This window comes from Glycine max, chromosome 8 (assembly GCF_000004515.6).
Source record: "Glycine max cultivar Williams 82 chromosome 8, Glycine_max_v4.0, whole genome shotgun sequence".
Taxonomy (NCBI): Eukaryota; Viridiplantae; Streptophyta; class Magnoliopsida; order Fabales; family Fabaceae; genus Glycine; species Glycine max.
Window position 1 is genome coordinate 11256501 of NC_038244.2, and position 19707 is coordinate 11276207.

Below are 19707 nucleotides of genomic sequence, written 5' to 3' on the forward strand. Positions count from 1 at the left end.
GCATTGAAAAAAAAATTAAGACAGTTAATTTTCTTCTCACCTTTTGGTTTTAAATTCTGCATCATAGTATCATGCTACTCAGTAATTAATTTATTATTTAAAATATATTACATTTTGAAATTTTATTTACAAAACAAGTGTTAAAACTAAAAAAAAACATTAAGAGATGTATTTTCATCCTCTTGTTTTGTGTTTCTATCTCAAGGGTGTAAATTTTCTGGAGCGGTGTTACATGTGGTGAAGCATGGAATCGGAGTATATATTTTCTTTTTCTTTTTTTTGAAAAAAAATAAAAATAGTTGTTAAAATAGATATTATAAAAGGGAATCTCACACACCTAGCATGCATATAGTATACCCTCTTGTGTTTATAAATTTTAATATCATTTGAATGAATTTTGTCATTAAATATCAAAAACCTATTTCAATTCTATATCTTATCTTCAAAAATCAAATATAGTCTTAACATATAGTATGATTTTTAGCATTGAGTGCTAGGCGAAATATTCGTAGGAACCAGTGCTTACGTCAAGTTCTTCCTTTACCCCCGTCAGCACTTAAAGGATAATAATATATCTTCTTGCAATAAATAAGTGGTTATAGCAATAATAATCATATTCGCAATCGCATAATCATCATAACAGGTCAAAAGCACTTTCATACACCAGCACGATGTGTCAAAATCCTTCTTGATAAAACTCACAAAATAAACTAAATATAATTACCAAGCATTTCTGTAATACAAACCACAAGAATGTTTGCTTGCAGTCAAGTGATGTGTTATACGGTACCAACAAGCATTGTATCACACACTCTGGCGTATTTATTCAAATTTCTTAATCAAAGACAAGTCATTTAACATTTTCTCGATTGCTTCATCATCTTGAGCCCGTCCTCTTGACTGCAGGTAAAAGAAATTATGCAATTAACGTAAAAGATTTAATAGCTGTTACGTTTATCATTCAGATATATCATGCAAAATATAAGTTGCTTAGCAGCTTCCCAGAACCCAATGGCCAATAGGGAATGAATAATATTTCAAAGTAGCTGGTTACCTCTCCAGCAAAACCAACGCGTGGCCAGAAGTCAATGAGCATAGTAATTTTAGTCAGAGAAAATTTTTAACCATGTTCAGTGTGTTAAACATAAGCTTGTGAGGGTACAGTAAATAACGAGAACTATATGCTACCAAAGTTTCATGCATTGGGGGAGGATACATAAGGGAATTGTTTCTGAGATGATTTTAAGGAGTGATACAAATAAGAGATCTCTCTAGTTAACAAAATCCTTCAATTATCTCCACTTCGAGGTGTTTTGCAAACTAAATTACTTTATACACTTTCTGGTGCTTGTCAAAATTGAATTTTAACAGTTATTTGATTAGAAGAGCAGAAATTTATAAAAAAAACATGTCATATTTGCTTTTGTTAAATCCTCTACTTCCTTCCTAGTTCATTTTAACAAGCATCAAAGAGAGAATGGAAATCATCCCCCAAAAAAACCAAACATACCTAATACAAAAAGAGGGAGAAGCAAATTATTTTTACCTCGATAGATGGAACCATAGCAATAGCTTCCTCCACAGTTTCTAGGCAAAGGTTGCCAAGGACACACAACTGCAACATATTCATTTAAACAAAGAATCATATATAGTAATGTGTGAACTGACCTCACTAAACTTTTTTTCAAAACAAAATGCGAACACTTGCTTCCTTAACTCAATTCATGAAGGAAATAGGTGTATTACCTCAAACTCAGCCAATTGATATCTTGCGAGAATTCTGTATGTCAGTTAAGATCACACAATTCTGAAGTATGGCAATAAAATTTCAAGTTTCTTAGCATTTCCTTCCAGGAAAAGAGGAATTAACATAGACAAATTTTTCTCAGAAGACCAAATGAGATACGACAGTCCTTTAATTGATCAAAAGACAGATATTACTTGAACTGAAGGAAAATCCAAAATTAATGTAGACAATAAAAAGCCAATAACAATATGAAAGGAACTTGGGTCAATTTTTCTAAAAGAACAGGACATTGACATTGACATTCAACATAATTAAACTGAAAGTAAAATGTATGGACAAAGAGAAATGACAAATGGGTTATTCAATTCAGTTTAGGATACTCTCAAACTTGTCTCTAACAGCATCGGGATTTTTATAGCGGCTGAAACGCTTTACATACTGCTGTGACTTTTCAAATACCCTGAGAGAGAAAAACAATCAGTGCTATAAGGTGGGAATCATACCCAACAACTTTGCTCCTCTTCCATCTCATTATCAATATCAAATATAATTCAGGCAAAAATGTCAATTGGGATCAGGAAGTTTGCACTTTGCAGACATGTGTTATAATATTAATATTATTACATTTAAAGGACACCAAACTGGAACACATTTTCAGCTGTGTAATAAAAGACAAGATCTTGGAGGAATTAAGTGCACGCCAATTGTAACAAAAACTAATTATTCCAACGGCATCAGAAAACATTATACCAGGATCTTTGCGTTAAATAACCATGAACTTGATAAGGCATCTAACTCACTGAGAAACTTGATTCATGGGATCATCAGATATCTGTTGAAGCTGTCATACTTGTGCTCAGGAATCAATGCAACTTCACAGTTCATTAAGCACTTTGCCTTCAAAAACTCTGGAAAAAAAAACTACTTCATTAGTGTGAAATCAAAAGGTGAAATATCAAACGTAAAAACATGTTCAAGCAATCAAACATGATGCAATACAATAAAACCATACATTGTAGAATCAAACAGATTTCTGATTATGTAAGACAGCTTTGTGCAAGGAGCATGATGCATCTTGCAGATATGGATTTATAAATAAAACACACAAATCATTTGGTTATTAAATTTAATAAATAGCACAGCTCAAACTTCAGAACCATATGAATTAAAGTACAAATTACTAAATTTTTCAGATAATCATATTTTACTTCCAGCATTATCTAAGATTCAAATCTCTACCCATAAATTCTTCCATAATTTTATTAGTGTCTTAAAACATTAATTTTATTTTGTCATATTCAATTCTTTTCTAGGTTGGTTTTTTCTTAATTTGGGATCCATGTCTGTGAAAATGGCACAGTCGAAGGGGAACACTGGCTTGCTACTATAATGGTTACTCCCTCTTTAGTTTTCTCGCCACTTCCAAACAACTAGACAAATTGTTAATAGTCACATTTCCATGATGTGAAAACCGAATCACCAACAAGATCTTGTATTTTGAAATTATTTTGGCATTAGCAAAGAAATATATAGCTCAAATCAGGGGAGACTCAGACTCTGAGACAAAACTTGTGCCAAATCGTACATATGGAACTGATCTTAAAACGACCGAAAAAATGCTCACCAATGACTTGGTTTTTAGCATATATACCTGCAGGTTTGTTCACTTTAGTTACAAAATGCCACTAATTCTATCATGATTTCTCCACATCGTTCTACACTATTGTGAATGCCGTATAGTAAAATTACCGACTAAAATGAGAATTTCATAAAGTTGTACAGTAAACATTAAATGACCGACGCTTACGATTTAGGGTTAGGGTTTCCTGAATTCAGATACATGATGTCAGTCCTCATGAAACAAAAACATTCCCTAATTCATGTTTAGAAATTACAATATGGGGCTTCAAAAGTTGCGTAATGGCATATGGTAAATTAATGTTGCGTATTTGAATTTCCTAGAAATTGGAGACGGTAATCAAATTTTGTTTGGATGGGGTGTCACAGATTCGACCAAAAGATTGGAGCAACTAGCCCTATTACCGTCTCCAATTTTGAGCTCTGCGGCGTTTTCTTCCTTTTCCACGTACATGTTTCAGAAGATCGCGATCTTCTACGAACTGCGTTGCGTATGCGTATATGCTCTCCAAATTTACACGTCAGTTCTTTCAAAGGACCATGAAGAATTGGGCCAACGGGCCCAAATCTTTTTGTTTGGACAAATAGATTATTTGATCTTTTATTTTATTTTTTCATTTTGGTTCTTTATTTTTTTAAAAGTTCATTTTGATCTTTTATGTTTTAAAAAATGATTCTTTTGTCGATGCAAATTTAACATCATTAATGAAACTAAGATAATGGCGATTAAAAACTGTCACAAAATATAATTTTTTTTCTCCTTCATCTTCCCTGCATCTTCATCTTCTCTCATCTTCATGTCCAACTCAACAACATACAACAAAAATCTTCAACTCCAAAATATCAATCACACCCACAATCCAAAAAATAAGAATGAATGGTCTCAAAATGGTGGGAAACTAACTCAAAACAAACCCCCTGATTTCCTTAATTAGGGTTAAATCTAATTTTCGACCTCCTCCTTCACCATGATCACCACATCGTCAATGAGATCCAGTTCCTGTTGCACCACTACATCCTTGCGCTCCCTGATGTCTACAAGGAGTTCCTCAAGTGTGTGATCTCGCATCCGAGTTTGTTGTCATGACAACCTTCGCAACACGACAACAATTGCAAGCACACGTGTGGCGAAGCTCTACAGTTTTGCTGTTATAGATCTACCTTGCCTCCCCAACCAAAGTCACTCATCAACATGACCATTGGTACAATTCTGTGTCATCACTCCATATTTGAACTTGTTGCGATGAGTGCATTTCAATTGCGTCAATGAACCACTACCAAGTCAAGTTACACAGTTTGTGAGATCTAGTTGTGTTGTTTAGAGACATGGATGGGAGGAGGGCAATTGTGAATGTGGGGAGTATAATTTTCTTTTTCTTTCAAATTTGTAAATGTTTGATAATGGCAGTTAAAAATCGTCACTATCTTAGCTTCCCAAACGGTATTAAGTGTGCATCGACGGAATGCTTATTTTGATCCTTTTTTAAAACATAAAAGACTAAAATAAATTTTTTTAAATACAAAGGATCAAAATGAATAAAAAATTAAGATAAATGACCAAATAGATGTGACATCTATCTACAAAATGGACATTTCTAGATGTCGCATTAAAAGATAAAAATACATGATTTTTTATTGTAAGAAATTAAAATTGTAAACATTAAACATTATATCATTTGTATGGTTATTATTAAAAGATAAATATACATGATTTTTTAGTGGTCATGTAACCTCTTATTAACATTTAATCTTGATTGTACTGATTGACCTAACTCAGTTAGTTGAACATAATGTGTGAATTGTTATAAATCATACTTAGTCAACCTTCAACTAAATTTTAGTCAAGTTAAACTCATTTAAAATTGAGTGAATTAATTTTGATTATTTTTTAAATTACATCAACCCACATATATGCCCTTTATAATAATAAAAAAAATGAAACTATAGTGATCATATAAAGAAAACCTTTAAGCAAAAAATATATATATATAAAAACCATATTTTTTTAGAGAAAAAAGGTTAACTTATAGGAACCACACTGACCATATTTTTTTTTCCAAGTTTCACAATATTCCTATTGTGCCTGCAAAAGGGTAATAAGGTAATTTCTATCCTCAGTAACTTCTTTTCCAGATTCTTTTGCTTCTGGTGACCAGTGCTCGTCGATAAAAGAAAGGGAGGGATACCCGTCAAAGGCATTCCAACGCTTAAGTTAGATTTCGAACAAGAGCAATAAACAAATATTTAATATAATGTGAACGGTCCTCTACCTCAATATTCCTGTAGCTATTTGTGTGTATATTTTAATGGGCCCTTGAACTTATGGGCATTGGTATGTTATTACCATTTTAGGTAATTTTGTGGTAAAAGTCATTAAGTTTTACATTTATAGCCTTAATGATAATTACTTAAATATCCCTAATGACTTTTACTTATGGTAATCATGCTTTATGGGTATTTGCATTCTTGACTAGGCTAAACACCAATCACTCTATCAAGCACCTAGTCGAGGGCCAAAGTGGTTTTCAGGGGATGTTCGGGTATTCAACCTTGACGACTATCATGGTGCCTTAAGCGAGGTTTTAATGAATAAGTTGGCATGTGCCTATGTACATGGTTACACAATTGATCACTAGTGAACGGTTGTGTTGAATACCAAAGTACTTGTATGGTTTGTGAATATTTCTTTGATGCGTATTTGAGTACTCAGCCTACCGAGTACTTGAATATTTTGAAGGGTGTCTCGTGCTGATGAATATATGAACACTTATGTGTTATAAAGATATTTCTTTGATGCATATTTGAATACTCAGCCTAATCGAATACCTAAATACTTTGAGGGGTGACTTGTGCTTCATTGTGTTAAAGGCCAAAGGATATATATAGGCATTTCGTTAATCCGAATACCCATACTATGTACACCTATAACTTTTAAAATTATAAGACATGCAAATTTGATTCATTAAGTGTGTGTTTGAGTGTGAAGAAATAAAAAAGAAAATGAAAGAAAATTTCAAAATTATTTATAAGTCTCACACATCTTTCTCTCTACTTTAATTCAAATATATATTCTCCATTCTCTTTCATTATTTTTCTTGGACACAACCAAACCCACCTTAATTTAAGAGTTCAAGATTATTTTAGAAAATAAAATAAAAATTACAACTATTAATTTTAAAAAAACTATTCCCTCATTACAAATGGAATAAATTTAAAAGCAGCACATATTATTATAAGACAAAAACTAATATTGACTGTTTAGTTTATAATCGTAGAACAAAGTGATCTAATTATCTTTATGTTATCTTCTATTCTTTAAAATAAAATAAAAAAACTTATAATTGTGGACCTATACAACAAAGATAAGATCCTCCTTTTCATATGTAGATTTCTTGCATGAATTTACTCTCAACTGTCATCCTTGATTTGGTTGTCAAGAAAAAAAATATCATTTAAGAAAAAAATTCAAAAAATAATGTAAATCCTATACTTTTAACATTATTTTAATTAAGATATTTGTTCTTAGTTTTTTTTTTAATTTCTTTTTATTCTAAACAACCAAGCTCCTTTTTGAAGGTTTCACCGGAAATAAAAGCCTTGAGCCTTCAGCAATTAAAAACAAGAATCTACTTTGCCCAAATATTAGGCAGGTGCACGATGTGACAATTGAGAACCCATTACTTTGGCTGGTATTATGATTTTTCATTTTCTATGTCAAGAAAGAACATTAGTGGAGGGTTGGGACCAATGGAGTGACCAACAACCAAAACGTCTCTGCTAATTTGTTCTTATTAGGCTACTAGTGCGTTAGTGATGTGACATGTTTACATCTTATTTCAGAAATGGCGCCATCATTGATGTATTATTGACCATAAAATAGAGTCCGTTTGTTTAATAGTGTGGAAAAAAATACGGTGAATGAAAATAACAAAAAATAAAAAAATAATAAAAAAATAAATAAGTAAAAATATGTGAAAATTATACCATTTTAAAAAACATTTTTACTCTTTTTCTCATACATTAAACAACATAATTAATTTCATCCCATCTCTCCCTTTCAATTTCCTCCTACCAGGGTTAAGAAGGCCTGAGAAATAAGAAAAGGTGACCCTGAAATTATAGTTCAACTTGCAAAATGTCACTTTTCATGCATATAATACTGAAAAATATAGCTGAATCACACACATTTTGTGTAGCTTAACGGCGCATATCTAGTCTCGTTTTGAGGGAGTCAAGGAATCGTATTTTAAATTAAATCTGTTAAATAATTTCGCAATTGAATATTATGCATAAAAGCTGTAATTATCATTGTGGATTTATTCCATATGTTTTGATGTTTCTTTTTTAGTAAGAGGGGAGCTTATTATTAAGCTTACCTTGAAAGTGTATACACTATACAATCTACACTTGTACAGGTTCCTCATCACATTCGCTTTTATGATTTTACATATAAATACAGTCTACAGGTTCTTCATACAATCATAATACATATAACACAATATTATATATATATATAACACATCCTTTTTAACACAATTTTACGTATCATCTAATGACTTCTACCCGAGTACAAAATACTTCCTCTATATGTTTAACATTAAATCTTATGCCACTTAGTCTAAAAGATGGTAGGATAAAGTATGACAATAGATAATTAAGCAAATAGCTAGGCAGATCGAATTGGACAAAATTAGACGTACTCACTTCGGAGTGTATTGGACTCAATTATTTTTGTGGGCACTATTTGGACACATTACTAACGCCAACTTAAGAGATTAACAAATACCTGAGCAGCTAATGTGCTAGTGATCAAATCAGTAATTGATGATAGAATGCTAGCTCATGCATGATTTATTAAATAGTTAAAACCTAGTGTATGTGGCAAGAAGCAAATAATAAATGTTATTGGTACAATCTATAGCTGAATCGCTGATTTATATATTAAATTATCACTTGATCAATTAGAATTTAAAGATCCATCACCCATTAAAGGAGGAGAATATTCGCACATGGGTCTGATTCCCCACCCAAGTAAACAAACACATATCATGGCAAATTGGCTTATATGGCTCAGGATGTTGTCTTGTCCTGTTACCAAAAGTTTGGGATGCATGGCCAATGTTGCATGAGAGGAAACGAACCGTAAGCAAGTTATTTCTCATCAAAGTTAGGCAGCAGTATGCTGCTGGCAAACTTTTATTTTTTAACTTTTATATAAGGTTTAATCTACTTTGAGTTCTTTTATCATGATTAATAACGTGTGATTTTATCCTTTTAATGACTATTTAAATTTAATTTATTATTCTTTATTGTTATGATGAAGTTTTTTGTTATCTATTTCTTTCTTTTATATAAAACACTAGTTTACTAATGCTGATTTTGAATTTTGTATAAGACACTAGTTCCTAAAAATGTGATGAATCAATGTTTAAATTTTTTATGAAGAGAATATGTCTTTTATAATTTATTTTCTTCTCATATATCTCTCAATTCACTTTGGATCATAAACTAATCTCATTCATCAGATAAAAATGTCACTCATGACTCAAATTTCTTTTGATATAATAAAAAATTAAACATAATTTTTTCGTTAAATAAATTATTCTTATTCATGTTAATATAACAAAACCTTATACAGTTTGAGTTACATGTCTTTTATATAAATATTTGTTTGAAATATTAAAAAAATGATTTATAAAAATCATTGAAGAGCCAAAATTACATATTGACCATAATAAACAAGCTAAAATTATAATAACACCCCATGATATGCAAACAAAGGTAGCCAACTACACTAACGACACTATTATGCTCACTTGTTTGCGTAAGTAACTATGTTTAATTAATAGGATCCACCAATCCAATTGTCTGAACTCTTGGCTGTAACTTTCACGTCCTGATCAACTTCAGTCTCAGTGGTTGTGGGTTTGTAATCATGGATTTGTAACTACGTACTTTTTGGTTTTGCGTAAGCTCAGTCAGAATCTAGTTTTGGACTCAGCAAACAAATTGGAGGAGACAACATCACACCAATAAACTAATCGTTAAAGTAATATGGTGCAAAGAATATACTGAAAATCTTCATTTGATATTTTGCAACTTTCCATTCAAAATTTCCGAAAACTCCAAAGAGTGAATTATTAAAAGCTTCGAAACCCTAATGATAAATTCATCATCTTTTTTTTTTTTTACTGAATAAATTCATCATCTTTTTTTATTTACTGAATAAATTCATCATCTTTTGTTGCCTTTCGATACGCCTAAAATTATTTGGTTTGTTTTGCGTTGTTTTGATTAGACTCACTCTGACCAACGTTCCTCATCCACGTGTCCTATTGTTATTTATCATATATTATTATTATTATTATTTCCAGACACTTATGATATACACAGAATAGTTGCATGTTTTTATACTTTTTTTTTTGGCTTAACATGTTTTTATACTTGATTATTGATTATATTGGTCCCACTTCCACTAACAATAAATTTAGTAAGTGTATCGTTTTTTATATATACTAACTAGCTGGTTGTGGATTCCTTGCAATTGTAAAAATACTGCAGGGGTGTGAGGGGTACAGTTTCGCATCTTAACATTCGAAATGATTTAGTCATATTTTTTTATTGCTGTTTTACTAAATTTAAAATAAATTTTAAGGGACGAGATCCTGCAGTAAACAAACTGCAGTTTGATCACTAATTTAGCTACACTTTGACAGTTGTCATCATACCTAAGAAAACTTATATATATATATATATATTGGTGGGGGTTATGTAATAGGATTCTTCAAATTACATGCATGTATAGCTAATTTTTTAAAATTTTAAAATAAATCTCAATTTTGTGAATGAGAGCTTTGTTTTTTTTTTTTTTTTTATCGGCAAAGTGAATGAGAACTTTGTTGCTCAAAGATAAACAATAATACAAATTTTATTTTTATTTAAGTAGGTTTTATTTACAATTTTATGATTTCTAATAAATATAAGTTAAAAATAAAATGTATGTAAAAAAGTGTGTTTAAGAATATATGATTAACATTCATTCTTTAATATCTGTAATTATTTTCAAAAAAATAAAAGTACATGATTCACTCAACAGAATCATTTTATTATTGAATTTCATGAATTAAATTTGAATTTATATTTTTAGGATTTAAATATCTTTTTAGCTCCTACAAATTACTCTTTATATTTTTTTTTAAAAGGACCAATCTTCATCTATTATACAAGTGTGACATGGTTACAATATGATTGTTATGTGCTCAAGTGTTTTTCACGTCAATTTAAAAATGTTTTTCATCCCAAGAAAATTCTCAAATTTTGATTTTAGTTCTAACAAAGTTCAAAATTTTGATTTTCAGTCTTTAATTATTTTTTTAACTCCCAGTTTCGTTTTCATCCCCTCTCACTTTTATCTTATTACCCTGATCATTCAATCCCATGTAAATTGATTCCCGCTCTCGTTAGTGATTGGACACAGAGACTTTAAAAGTACACTCCTAAACATCCTTCAATAGATAGCAATTTCCATTACTTACAAAGTATAATTCAAAAACATATGCAAGTATACTAATTTGACAAAACTAATATTAGGATAAGCCTGGAGTTTCTTTGCTATTGATACTCTCATATAAAGTAGTTTTTTCACCAGATAAATTTTCATACATACATACATTTTTCTCATATATTCCCGTATACATTATCCACACAAATATTTTGGGCTTTCAACTTTCTGATACTAACCTTACTCCATTCCTATCATTTAAGCTACTTCTCGAGGGCAGTTTTGTCAACCTCCAATACGAATCATAATTAAAGATTAGGTTGTCTATTTATAAGAGTGCTCGAATTAAGTTTCTACCCATGTGTGCCTTGTTTAAGCCACTTTATATTTTTATTTTTTTCACCATCTGCGATGAAAACGATGGATTTTGAGCAATTTTATTACTCATTTGGCCCTCCTTACATGAATCAACTCCATGAGTGTATCTCAGAAAATGCATTTCCATTTCAAACAGAAAATCTCTTATCTCCAAATACTTTCCTAGATGAAATGTTTGATCAAGAGTACTCCATGGAAGGATTGCTGCAGCAACATGCAAACAACCAGGAGGACTTTGGTTTCTTGAAGCATGATGATCCACTAGAGACTGAATTTTGTCATGGATTTAGCCCTAGTGCTGAGGAAAATATGCATGTTTCAATGGAAGAAGGGGATTCTTGTTTGAAGGGAATCCAAGCAGAGCTAATGGAAGAGACTAGTTTAGCTGATCTGTTGCTAACAGGAGCTGAAGCTGTTGAAGCACAAAACTGGCCCCTTGCTTCAGATATAATTGAGAAACTTAACAATGCCTCATCTTTAGAAAATGGTGATGGTTTATTGAACAGGTTGGCTCTTTTCTTTACTCAGAGTCTCTATTATAAAAGCACAAATGCCCCTGAATTGCTACAGTGTGGTGCTGTTTCTACGCACACAAATGCTTTCTGTGTGTTTCAGGTTCTCCAAGAACTCTCTCCCTATGTAAAATTTGCTCATTTCACTGCAAACCAAGCAATCTTAGAGGCCACAGAAGGTGCTGAAGATCTTCACATCATTGATTTTGATATCATGGAGGGGATTCAGTGGCCACCCTTGATGGTTGACCTTGCAATGAAGAAAAGTGTTAATTCCCTTAGAGTAACAGCCATCACAGTGAACCAAAGAGGTGCAGATTCTGTTCAACAAACAGGAAGAAGGCTCAAAGAGTTTGCAGCTTCTATCAACTTTCCATTCATGTTTGACCAGTTAATGATGGAAAGGGAAGAAGATTTTCAAGGAATTGAACTTGGTCAAACACTCATAGTCAACTGCATGATACACCAGTGGATGCCTAATAGGAGCTTCTCATTGGTCAAAACATTCTTGGATGGTGTGACCAAATTGTCCCCAAGGCTTGTTGTTTTAGTGGAAGAAGAACTATTTAATTTTCCTAGGCTCAAGTCCATGTCCTTTGTGGAGTTCTTCTGTGAGGCTTTGCATCACTACACTGCACTTTGTGATTCACTTGCTAGTAATCTATGGGGTAGCCACAAGATGGAGTTGAGCCTGATAGAAAAAGAGGTTATTGGGCTCAGAATATTGGACAGTGTGAGGCAGTTTCCTTGTGAGAGAAAGGAGAGAATGGTGTGGGAGGAAGGGTTTTATTCCTTGAAAGGGTTTAAACGTGTACCTATGAGTACATGTAACATTTCACAAGCCAAATTCTTGGTAAGCCTCTTTGGTGGAGGGTATTGGGTCCAATACGAGAAGGGTAGGTTGGCCTTGTGTTGGAAGTCAAGGCCTTTGACTGTGGCTTCAATCTGGGAACCAATGGCTTATCTGGATGACAAGGTCAAATAGCTAGATAGATTGGTTCTTTGTTTTTGTTTTTTTTTAATTGTCAATCTTATTTTTCATTTTTCTTTACTATTGAGCTGTTAATATAGGTTAAGTGGCTTTTGTGTTGTTTCTTCATTCATTATGGTGAATGGGATATCGATATGATATGACTATAGGAATTTCAATGTATTTTGTACAAATTTATTTGTTAAGGCTCTGTAAATTATTTTAATATGTTTATAATTCAATTATATATATGTATTTTGAAAAAAAATATAATTAAATTTAATCATTTATTAGTTGAGCTAAATAACCTTTTTCTTCCTTTCATCAGTGAGGCTGTTGATCCATTGTGTGTAAACTCTGTCAACATTACAAGAAGACGAGAGAATGCATTCCCATGTTGGGAATCCCAGCGGTCAAAATAAGACACATTTAAGTCAATCACGTAGCGTATTCTATATTACACTTTCAAAGTTTTACATGATAATGAGATGATGCTTGATAGTAGTATTGTATTGGTTTTACACCCAGAAACGGAATAATACGATTAAAACTTTTTTCGGCATTATTCATAGGATAGTAGAAAAAGATTAGGAACTTGGTTAACCTACATATACTTTTCCACCAGAGACTGTTCTCCGTTGCTGCAAAAAATTATGTACTCATGTAAAACGCAGTGCATGTGAAAGTTTCCATTCTTCATTAATTTTGCAATGTAAGATATCCTAATAAGGGAGTGCTAACGGTTGATAGCATAAGAGAACGAAAGAGTACCTTCTAACAAAACTTGCAAAGAAAGCTGAACATTATTAAATAGTCTTAACTATATTTTTTATTTCTAATAAATATTTGATTTTATATTTATTTTTTAATAATTTTTTTTTGGTGATGAGTTTTCAATAGAATAATGATTTTATTTTTGGTCCTTAACACCTATTTTTAGCTCTTAACAAATTAATAAATAAATTTTATATTTGTTCCATGGTAAATATTTTTCATTTGTTATTAATACATATACTAAAACAAAATTTATTAATTTATTAGGAAACAAATAAATTTTTTTAATTTATTCGAGACAAACAAAAATTTCAAAGATAAAAAATAAAAATATTAGTTTATTAGGGACACAAAATAAAAATTTATTAAGGAATAAAGTCAAATGAGATTAAATATATATTTAAGCCTATTAAATATGATTATAAACAACTGTTAAATATTGTTCGTATTATACACTAGGTAATTAATGAATATATTAAAACTCAATTTAATAAAATTTCTCCACACATACTTGTAAGAAAAGAAATATAAAGATAAAGACAAATCAAATTTCTTCCAAAAGTTAAAATTAAGTTATACATTTAAACCTAGATAAGAAAATTTTTAAAATGTTAAGATGTGTAAATTGATTTTAACTTAAGAAAGAAAATCCTGAACATAAACAAAAACTTAAGAAAGAAATTTAATTCATTTCACTTTCTTAATTTTATTTTATTACAAATGCTTGCTGAGAAGCTAACTAATAACAATAATTACAGTGTTTAACTTTTGGGACTGGCGTAATAACTAATAACTATAGAACCTTATTTCATATAACTAGTTTCTTAGTGCCTCAAATCTAGAAACAGTAACCATCTAATATAAGTTCTAACATTTAGGGCCTAAAAACAAAATTGGGATTCCAACATTCCTAACCCCAGTTATATGAGAAAAAGGGTTTAGTGTAACGAATGTCAATTCAAGATCTGAATTTGGATCGGCGAGAACAGGTCACAAAGAAATCATGCACCAAGGTTTGGTGTGATGAATGCCAATTCAAAGAAAGAATTTAGGTGCATAAAAACTAAAAATTACTGTCTTTAGAGTGAAAACTGTGAGTATTTGTCCTGCAATGCACTGTGCTTCTTTCCAATTCCCTTGTCTCCTAGTCCCCATCCTCTTTGTAAGATGTATTATGAGACTTCCCTTAGACCCAAAATTAAAAAAAGAATTCCGGATAAAACAAACTAATCGTTTTCTTAGCTTAAAAAAAAAGGTGTTTTTTCAATATGAAAAACCAAAGTTAAGTCAAACATTACAAGCTGTCAGTCAGAAGCACCATGCAAACTAAAGATGAGATGATGTTTATCTCCCTTTGCCCTAAGTGCCATTCAGTGTCCATGACAAGTAAAGTTCCAGGAGCCTAACGTAACCAACCTATCTAAGCAATCATGGACTACAACACTGTAAAGTAAAAGGATGCAACTTTTCAATAGCCAAATACACTGACCAAGTTTCAGAACTGTGGTTGACATATTACTATTAATTATATTATAGTAGTATATACTAAAATCAAAATTTTAAACCCAGTTGTACCAACACGCAACTGGTTCCAAGATAAGATCATCTGACATAAAGGATTAATAACATATACCTCCCTTAAGGTTAGCACTAAATACACTTGCACCTTGCTTGTTTGAACTTACCTCCCTTGTTTTATATATGATCCTTACACATCAACACTCATTATTTTTAAAAAATTACACACATCTACCTCACTTTTATTTACAGAGTATGGACTATGCACACAATCCCCTTAAAATAACAAAGCATGGGAGGTTAGTGCAATTTTCTAAATAAGCAGAGTGCAAGTGGAATAATCCCTAAATCCATAATGCAAGAACGAAAACAATGGACCCCTTCTTGTTGAAGACCAGGCAATTAGATGTGGAACACTTAACTGAAATTTAGCGACAGAAAAGAAGGCAATCCCCACATCCCACTTAAAGATTAGTAATGTTAGAAGGGTTAGTAATGCTAGCAACCAGCTGATAAAACACAACATGGCCAAACTTTTGTCTAACCCTAGCAAATCAACACAAATTACTCAGGAATTGGCCATGTTTGAAATAGTAGGCTCCTTGCACAAAACAAAAGTAATTGAAAGTCCAATTGCCCAATCTATCACTAGCCAATAGAGATGCATTTCATAAATCAGAACTTAACAGTTAATACAATAGGATGCTAAAATGAAAGGCTCTATGTAACGAACATGCTCAAAATCCAAAACCCCAAGACAGTAGGAAGAGTAAAATCAAAGTTCCACAAACTAAACTAGGGAAACGGTTGGCAGCAAGGTGAGCCTAAATAACAAAAACCTGGCACCTAGAATCTAAACCCATTCGGCATAAAAAGTACAAAAGTAAAGACTTGAGAGAATAGGCACAGCTTCACCAAGCTGAAAGCCTGAAAATGAAATCAACAAGCAAACCAGAAAAGTTTCAAGATTGAAGCCGAAATATTAAATATTTATGCTCACTGTAAGAGATTACGAATACACAATCTCGATCAGTTCAATGCATTATATAAAGTTACAGAACCAGAACTTCAACATAAATAATAACTGAAATAGCTAGAAACAAAAAAATGTGTTCAAAGTTACAAGTCGAAGAATCCATTTAGCTCAACAATTAAACAAAAAAAATGATCCTACTCGGCTGCAGCTTTTGCAGTCAGAAAGCCTTTCTTCAATTCGGCGAATCTCTTCATGCAAGCAGGCTTGGATCTCCCGGGAAAAGCAGCAGCAACCTTCTCCCACCTCATGGAAACTTCCTTAGGAAACGCTTTCAAAGCATTCAGCAATGCAATATCCTCAGCAGAACTCCAACCATTATCAACTGCTTTCCCCTCACTTTCACCCTCATTCTCCTCCACAACCCTCTTATCCAACGCCTTCCTCTTCTTCAAAAACTGCGCATACGATTCCGAATCATCCACTCTCTTCTCCCCCAATTCCTTCGCTTTTTTTATCACACTCTCCACCCTGTGCCTCCCCCCGAACGCCGCCGCTATCGCCTCCCACCTCCCCGGCTTCCCGACCGAACTCCATTCTCTCGCAAACACTTGAAAGGGAATCGCCAAGAAACTTAAAACGTCATCGTTTGTGTGTGAAATGTGAATGACTGAGAGATAAGAAAATGAGAAAATAAACAATGATTGAGATTCGTGAGAGTGGTGAATTCTGATTTTACTCTTTTAGAGAGTGTGGATAGAATCATTGTGACGTGGTTCATTCATTCCTGACATTCTGCATCTCTAATTTCAATTAGAGTTCTGTAACTTGACTAACTTCTTATTCCTTCTCACAAACCAAGTTCTCAAGGGCCTACTCATTAGATAAAAAGTGAAATTGAGCAGAATTCCTTTTTCTTCTTCTTGAAGTTTTAGGTAATTTTATGACTGGAACTAGATGCATTGTTGAAATTCATCTTTCTTCCTGGTGCTTTTGGATTTGACTTTCTTATATTTATTAATTAACATGTTTAATTATGCATGCCATTATTTGTTGAAATTTTGTTACCTAACGAACTGTCATTTATTATTGATTTTTTTATTCTAAAGGTAATTTCAAATTGAATGTTGATTTGGATTATGGTGCACTTTAGATGAGTTTGACGGCTAAAGAAAGCTCTAAAGAGGGTTCAAGATATTTGGAGCCCCCTGACCCTGATGTCCTTGAAAATGATCCAACTTATCGCTACATCAAAATAATATGATTGTTTCTTCTCTCTTTATTTTTTTCACTTTGGGACAAAATTCTCAATGCAGTAAACTAATTATGCTTTTTGCATTCGTGACAATACAAAAAAGTGATCGGCAAACGAGCCTTCAAAACTGTGTATCCATTGTTTTTGCTTTCTTAACATACATGTTTCTTTATTAATTTTGATTATTTGCCAGCATCATTGTTTACAAGATGATACTTTTACTTGATCATGAATTGTTTTTGCGATGCTGAAATTAAAACATTTTTTTTTACTGTCAAGCACCTATAGGATATAATGCAATGTGTTTTGTGGTTACATCGAAAAATAATTTTATGATTGGAGTTAACCTTGTTTGCTTCTAGCTATATATGTTTTTTCCATAATTCTTGATTAATCAGTTACAAAACATTTGATGAAGTCAATGGAATTGAAGTTGCCTGGAGCCAGGTTCAGATTGACGAGGTGTAACAATCAGCAGCTGACTTAGAGAGACGGTACTCAGAAGTGCATCTCCTGAGATCACTAAAGCACAATAACATAGTCAGGTTCTACAATTTCTGGATTGATGATAAGCACAATAACAGTTAATATGATTACAGAGTTGTTTACTTCGGGTAGCCTCAAACAGTATGTTGACCATCCCTTTTATACATATTGTTAATTTCTCTGTGTCATTTATTGTGAAAAACACAAGAATGCTAACTTGAAGACCATTAAAGGATGGGCAAGACACATTTTAATGGGTTTAAACTATCTCCACAGTCACAACCCACCCGTTATGCATAGGGACCTGAAATGTGATAATATATTTATTAATGGTCAACAAGGAGAAGTTAGAATTGGGGATTTGTGCCTGGTAACTTTCTTGGAGCGAAGTAATAATGCCAAGAGTGTAATTGGTATACCCTTTTGTTTCCCTGCACTTTTTATTTTTTATTTTTTATATATTCTGTGTTGAGAGGGCGAGCCCTGGTGCAGCAGTGAAGTTGTGCCTTGGTGACTTGTTGGTCATGGGTTCGAATCCGGAAATAGCCTCTTTGCATATGCAAGGGTAAAGCTGCGTACAATATCCCTCCCCCATACCTTCGCATAGCGAAGAGCCTCGGGATACGAAGTTTTTTTATATATTCTGTGTTGATCCTTTGAATGGTTAAAATGTTAACCAAATTTTTTTATCATTTTCTCATCTAATAGCTATAGGAATAGTAGAAGACCTTTATTCCCAATTATGTTTGATGTCCCTACTTGTTCTATTTACGCATTTATCCTGGTAGGAACCCGGAGTTTATGGCACCTGAGCTGTGTGATGAAAATTACAATGAATTAGTTGACATATATTCATTTGGTATGTGCTGGCTGGAGTTGGTGACTTCTGAATATCCTTATAGTGAATGCAGAAACTCAGCCCAAATATCCAAGAAAGTTTCATCTGTAAGTATTACATAATTAATAACTTCCTTTTTTCTGTAAGAGATTATTGGGTCCAACAATATTTGACTTTGCAGGGTATAAAACCTGTTGCTCGCTCTTTCTAAAGTAATAGATCCAGAAATCAAATTGAGAAATGTCTAGTCCCAGCATCCAAAAGATTGCCAGCCAAGGAGCTTCTGATGGACCCCTTTCTTCAAATGAATGGTTCTTTTCCCTTGTTAGATATTGTTCTAACCAAATTGGGAGTCTTTGAAAGTAATTGTATGCTTCCTGCAAGTGCATTTCAGTGGATCTTGGTGACACCAGTGAGCTTCCTGTGATCACTGTATTTGATAAATCTGCTGTTGATGCATCATGTTCTACATGTGTTGAGATACATGTGCAAAAGAGAGGTGATATATTCTTTCTAAAAGGGGAAGGACATGATGAGAATTATGTATCGTTAGTTCTGTGGATAGCTAATCACTGCGGTCAGTACAACTCATAGCTCATTTACACTATTGTTACAACCGTGTCTTAAATTTATTGATGGAAAGTTACATGTCTTGGCATTTATGTGCAGGACGAGCTAGAAATATCCATTTCATATTCTACCTTGAGAGTGATACTGCTGTCTTGGTATCAAGTGAAATGGTTGAGCAACTTGAACTTGCGTACATAATGTTAAATTCATAACTGAGTTAATAGATTTGTTATTCATGAATTTGGTTCCTGATTGGAAACCTTATGTTGCAATTGATCATTTGGTTTCTCCAAACAAAAAACGAACTCAGGTTAGAGCCAACAGAGAAAGTTGGAGTTGGCAAAAGTCTTGTTAAATCTTCTTATTTGTTTGTATAGTTTTCTTTTTCATTGTCTCACCTATTTAAATGATTTCCTTGTTTATTTACATAATTTTTCCTTTCTTTTTTGCTTATTTTTTGTTAATTTTTCTAGTCATGTGATTTTTTTATTAATTTTTCCATGGTCTGTTTTTTTATTGTTTCTTCTTGTGAATAAATATTTTTGCT

At 32.5% G+C, this 19707-nt stretch overlaps 2 protein-coding genes and 2 pseudogenes across 2 annotated transcripts; 2 read left to right on the forward strand and 2 right to left on the reverse strand.

Annotated features, from left to right (window-relative positions):
• Positions 1-634: 634 nt before the first annotated feature.
• LOC100799107 (DNA-directed RNA polymerase II subunit 4-like) lies at positions 635-3839 on the reverse strand (annotated as a pseudogene).
• Positions 3840-11268: 7429 nt separating this feature from the next.
• On the forward strand, positions 11269-13133 carry LOC100804613 (protein NODULATION SIGNALING PATHWAY 2). Its single transcript, XM_003532809.5, has one exon. It carries the CDS (start codon positions 11298-11300, stop codon positions 12759-12761), a length of 1464 nt encoding a protein of 487 aa, XP_003532857.2. The 5' UTR covers positions 11269-11297; the 3' UTR covers positions 12762-13133.
• Positions 13134-15998: 2865 nt separating this feature from the next.
• On the reverse strand, positions 15999-17094 carry LOC102662652 (transcription factor MAMYB). The gene is made up of 2 exons (XM_014778964.2): positions 17089-17094; positions 15999-16751 (listed from the first exon to the last, which is right to left on the reverse strand). The coding sequence occupies exons 1-2, from the start codon at positions 17092-17094 to the stop codon at positions 16209-16211; spliced, it is 549 nt and encodes a 182-aa protein (XP_014634450.2). The 3' UTR covers positions 15999-16208.
• A 70-nt stretch (positions 17095-17164) lies between these two features.
• LOC113002307 (probable serine/threonine-protein kinase WNK6) lies at positions 17165-19634 on the forward strand (annotated as a pseudogene).
• Positions 19635-19707: the final 73 nt, after the last annotated feature.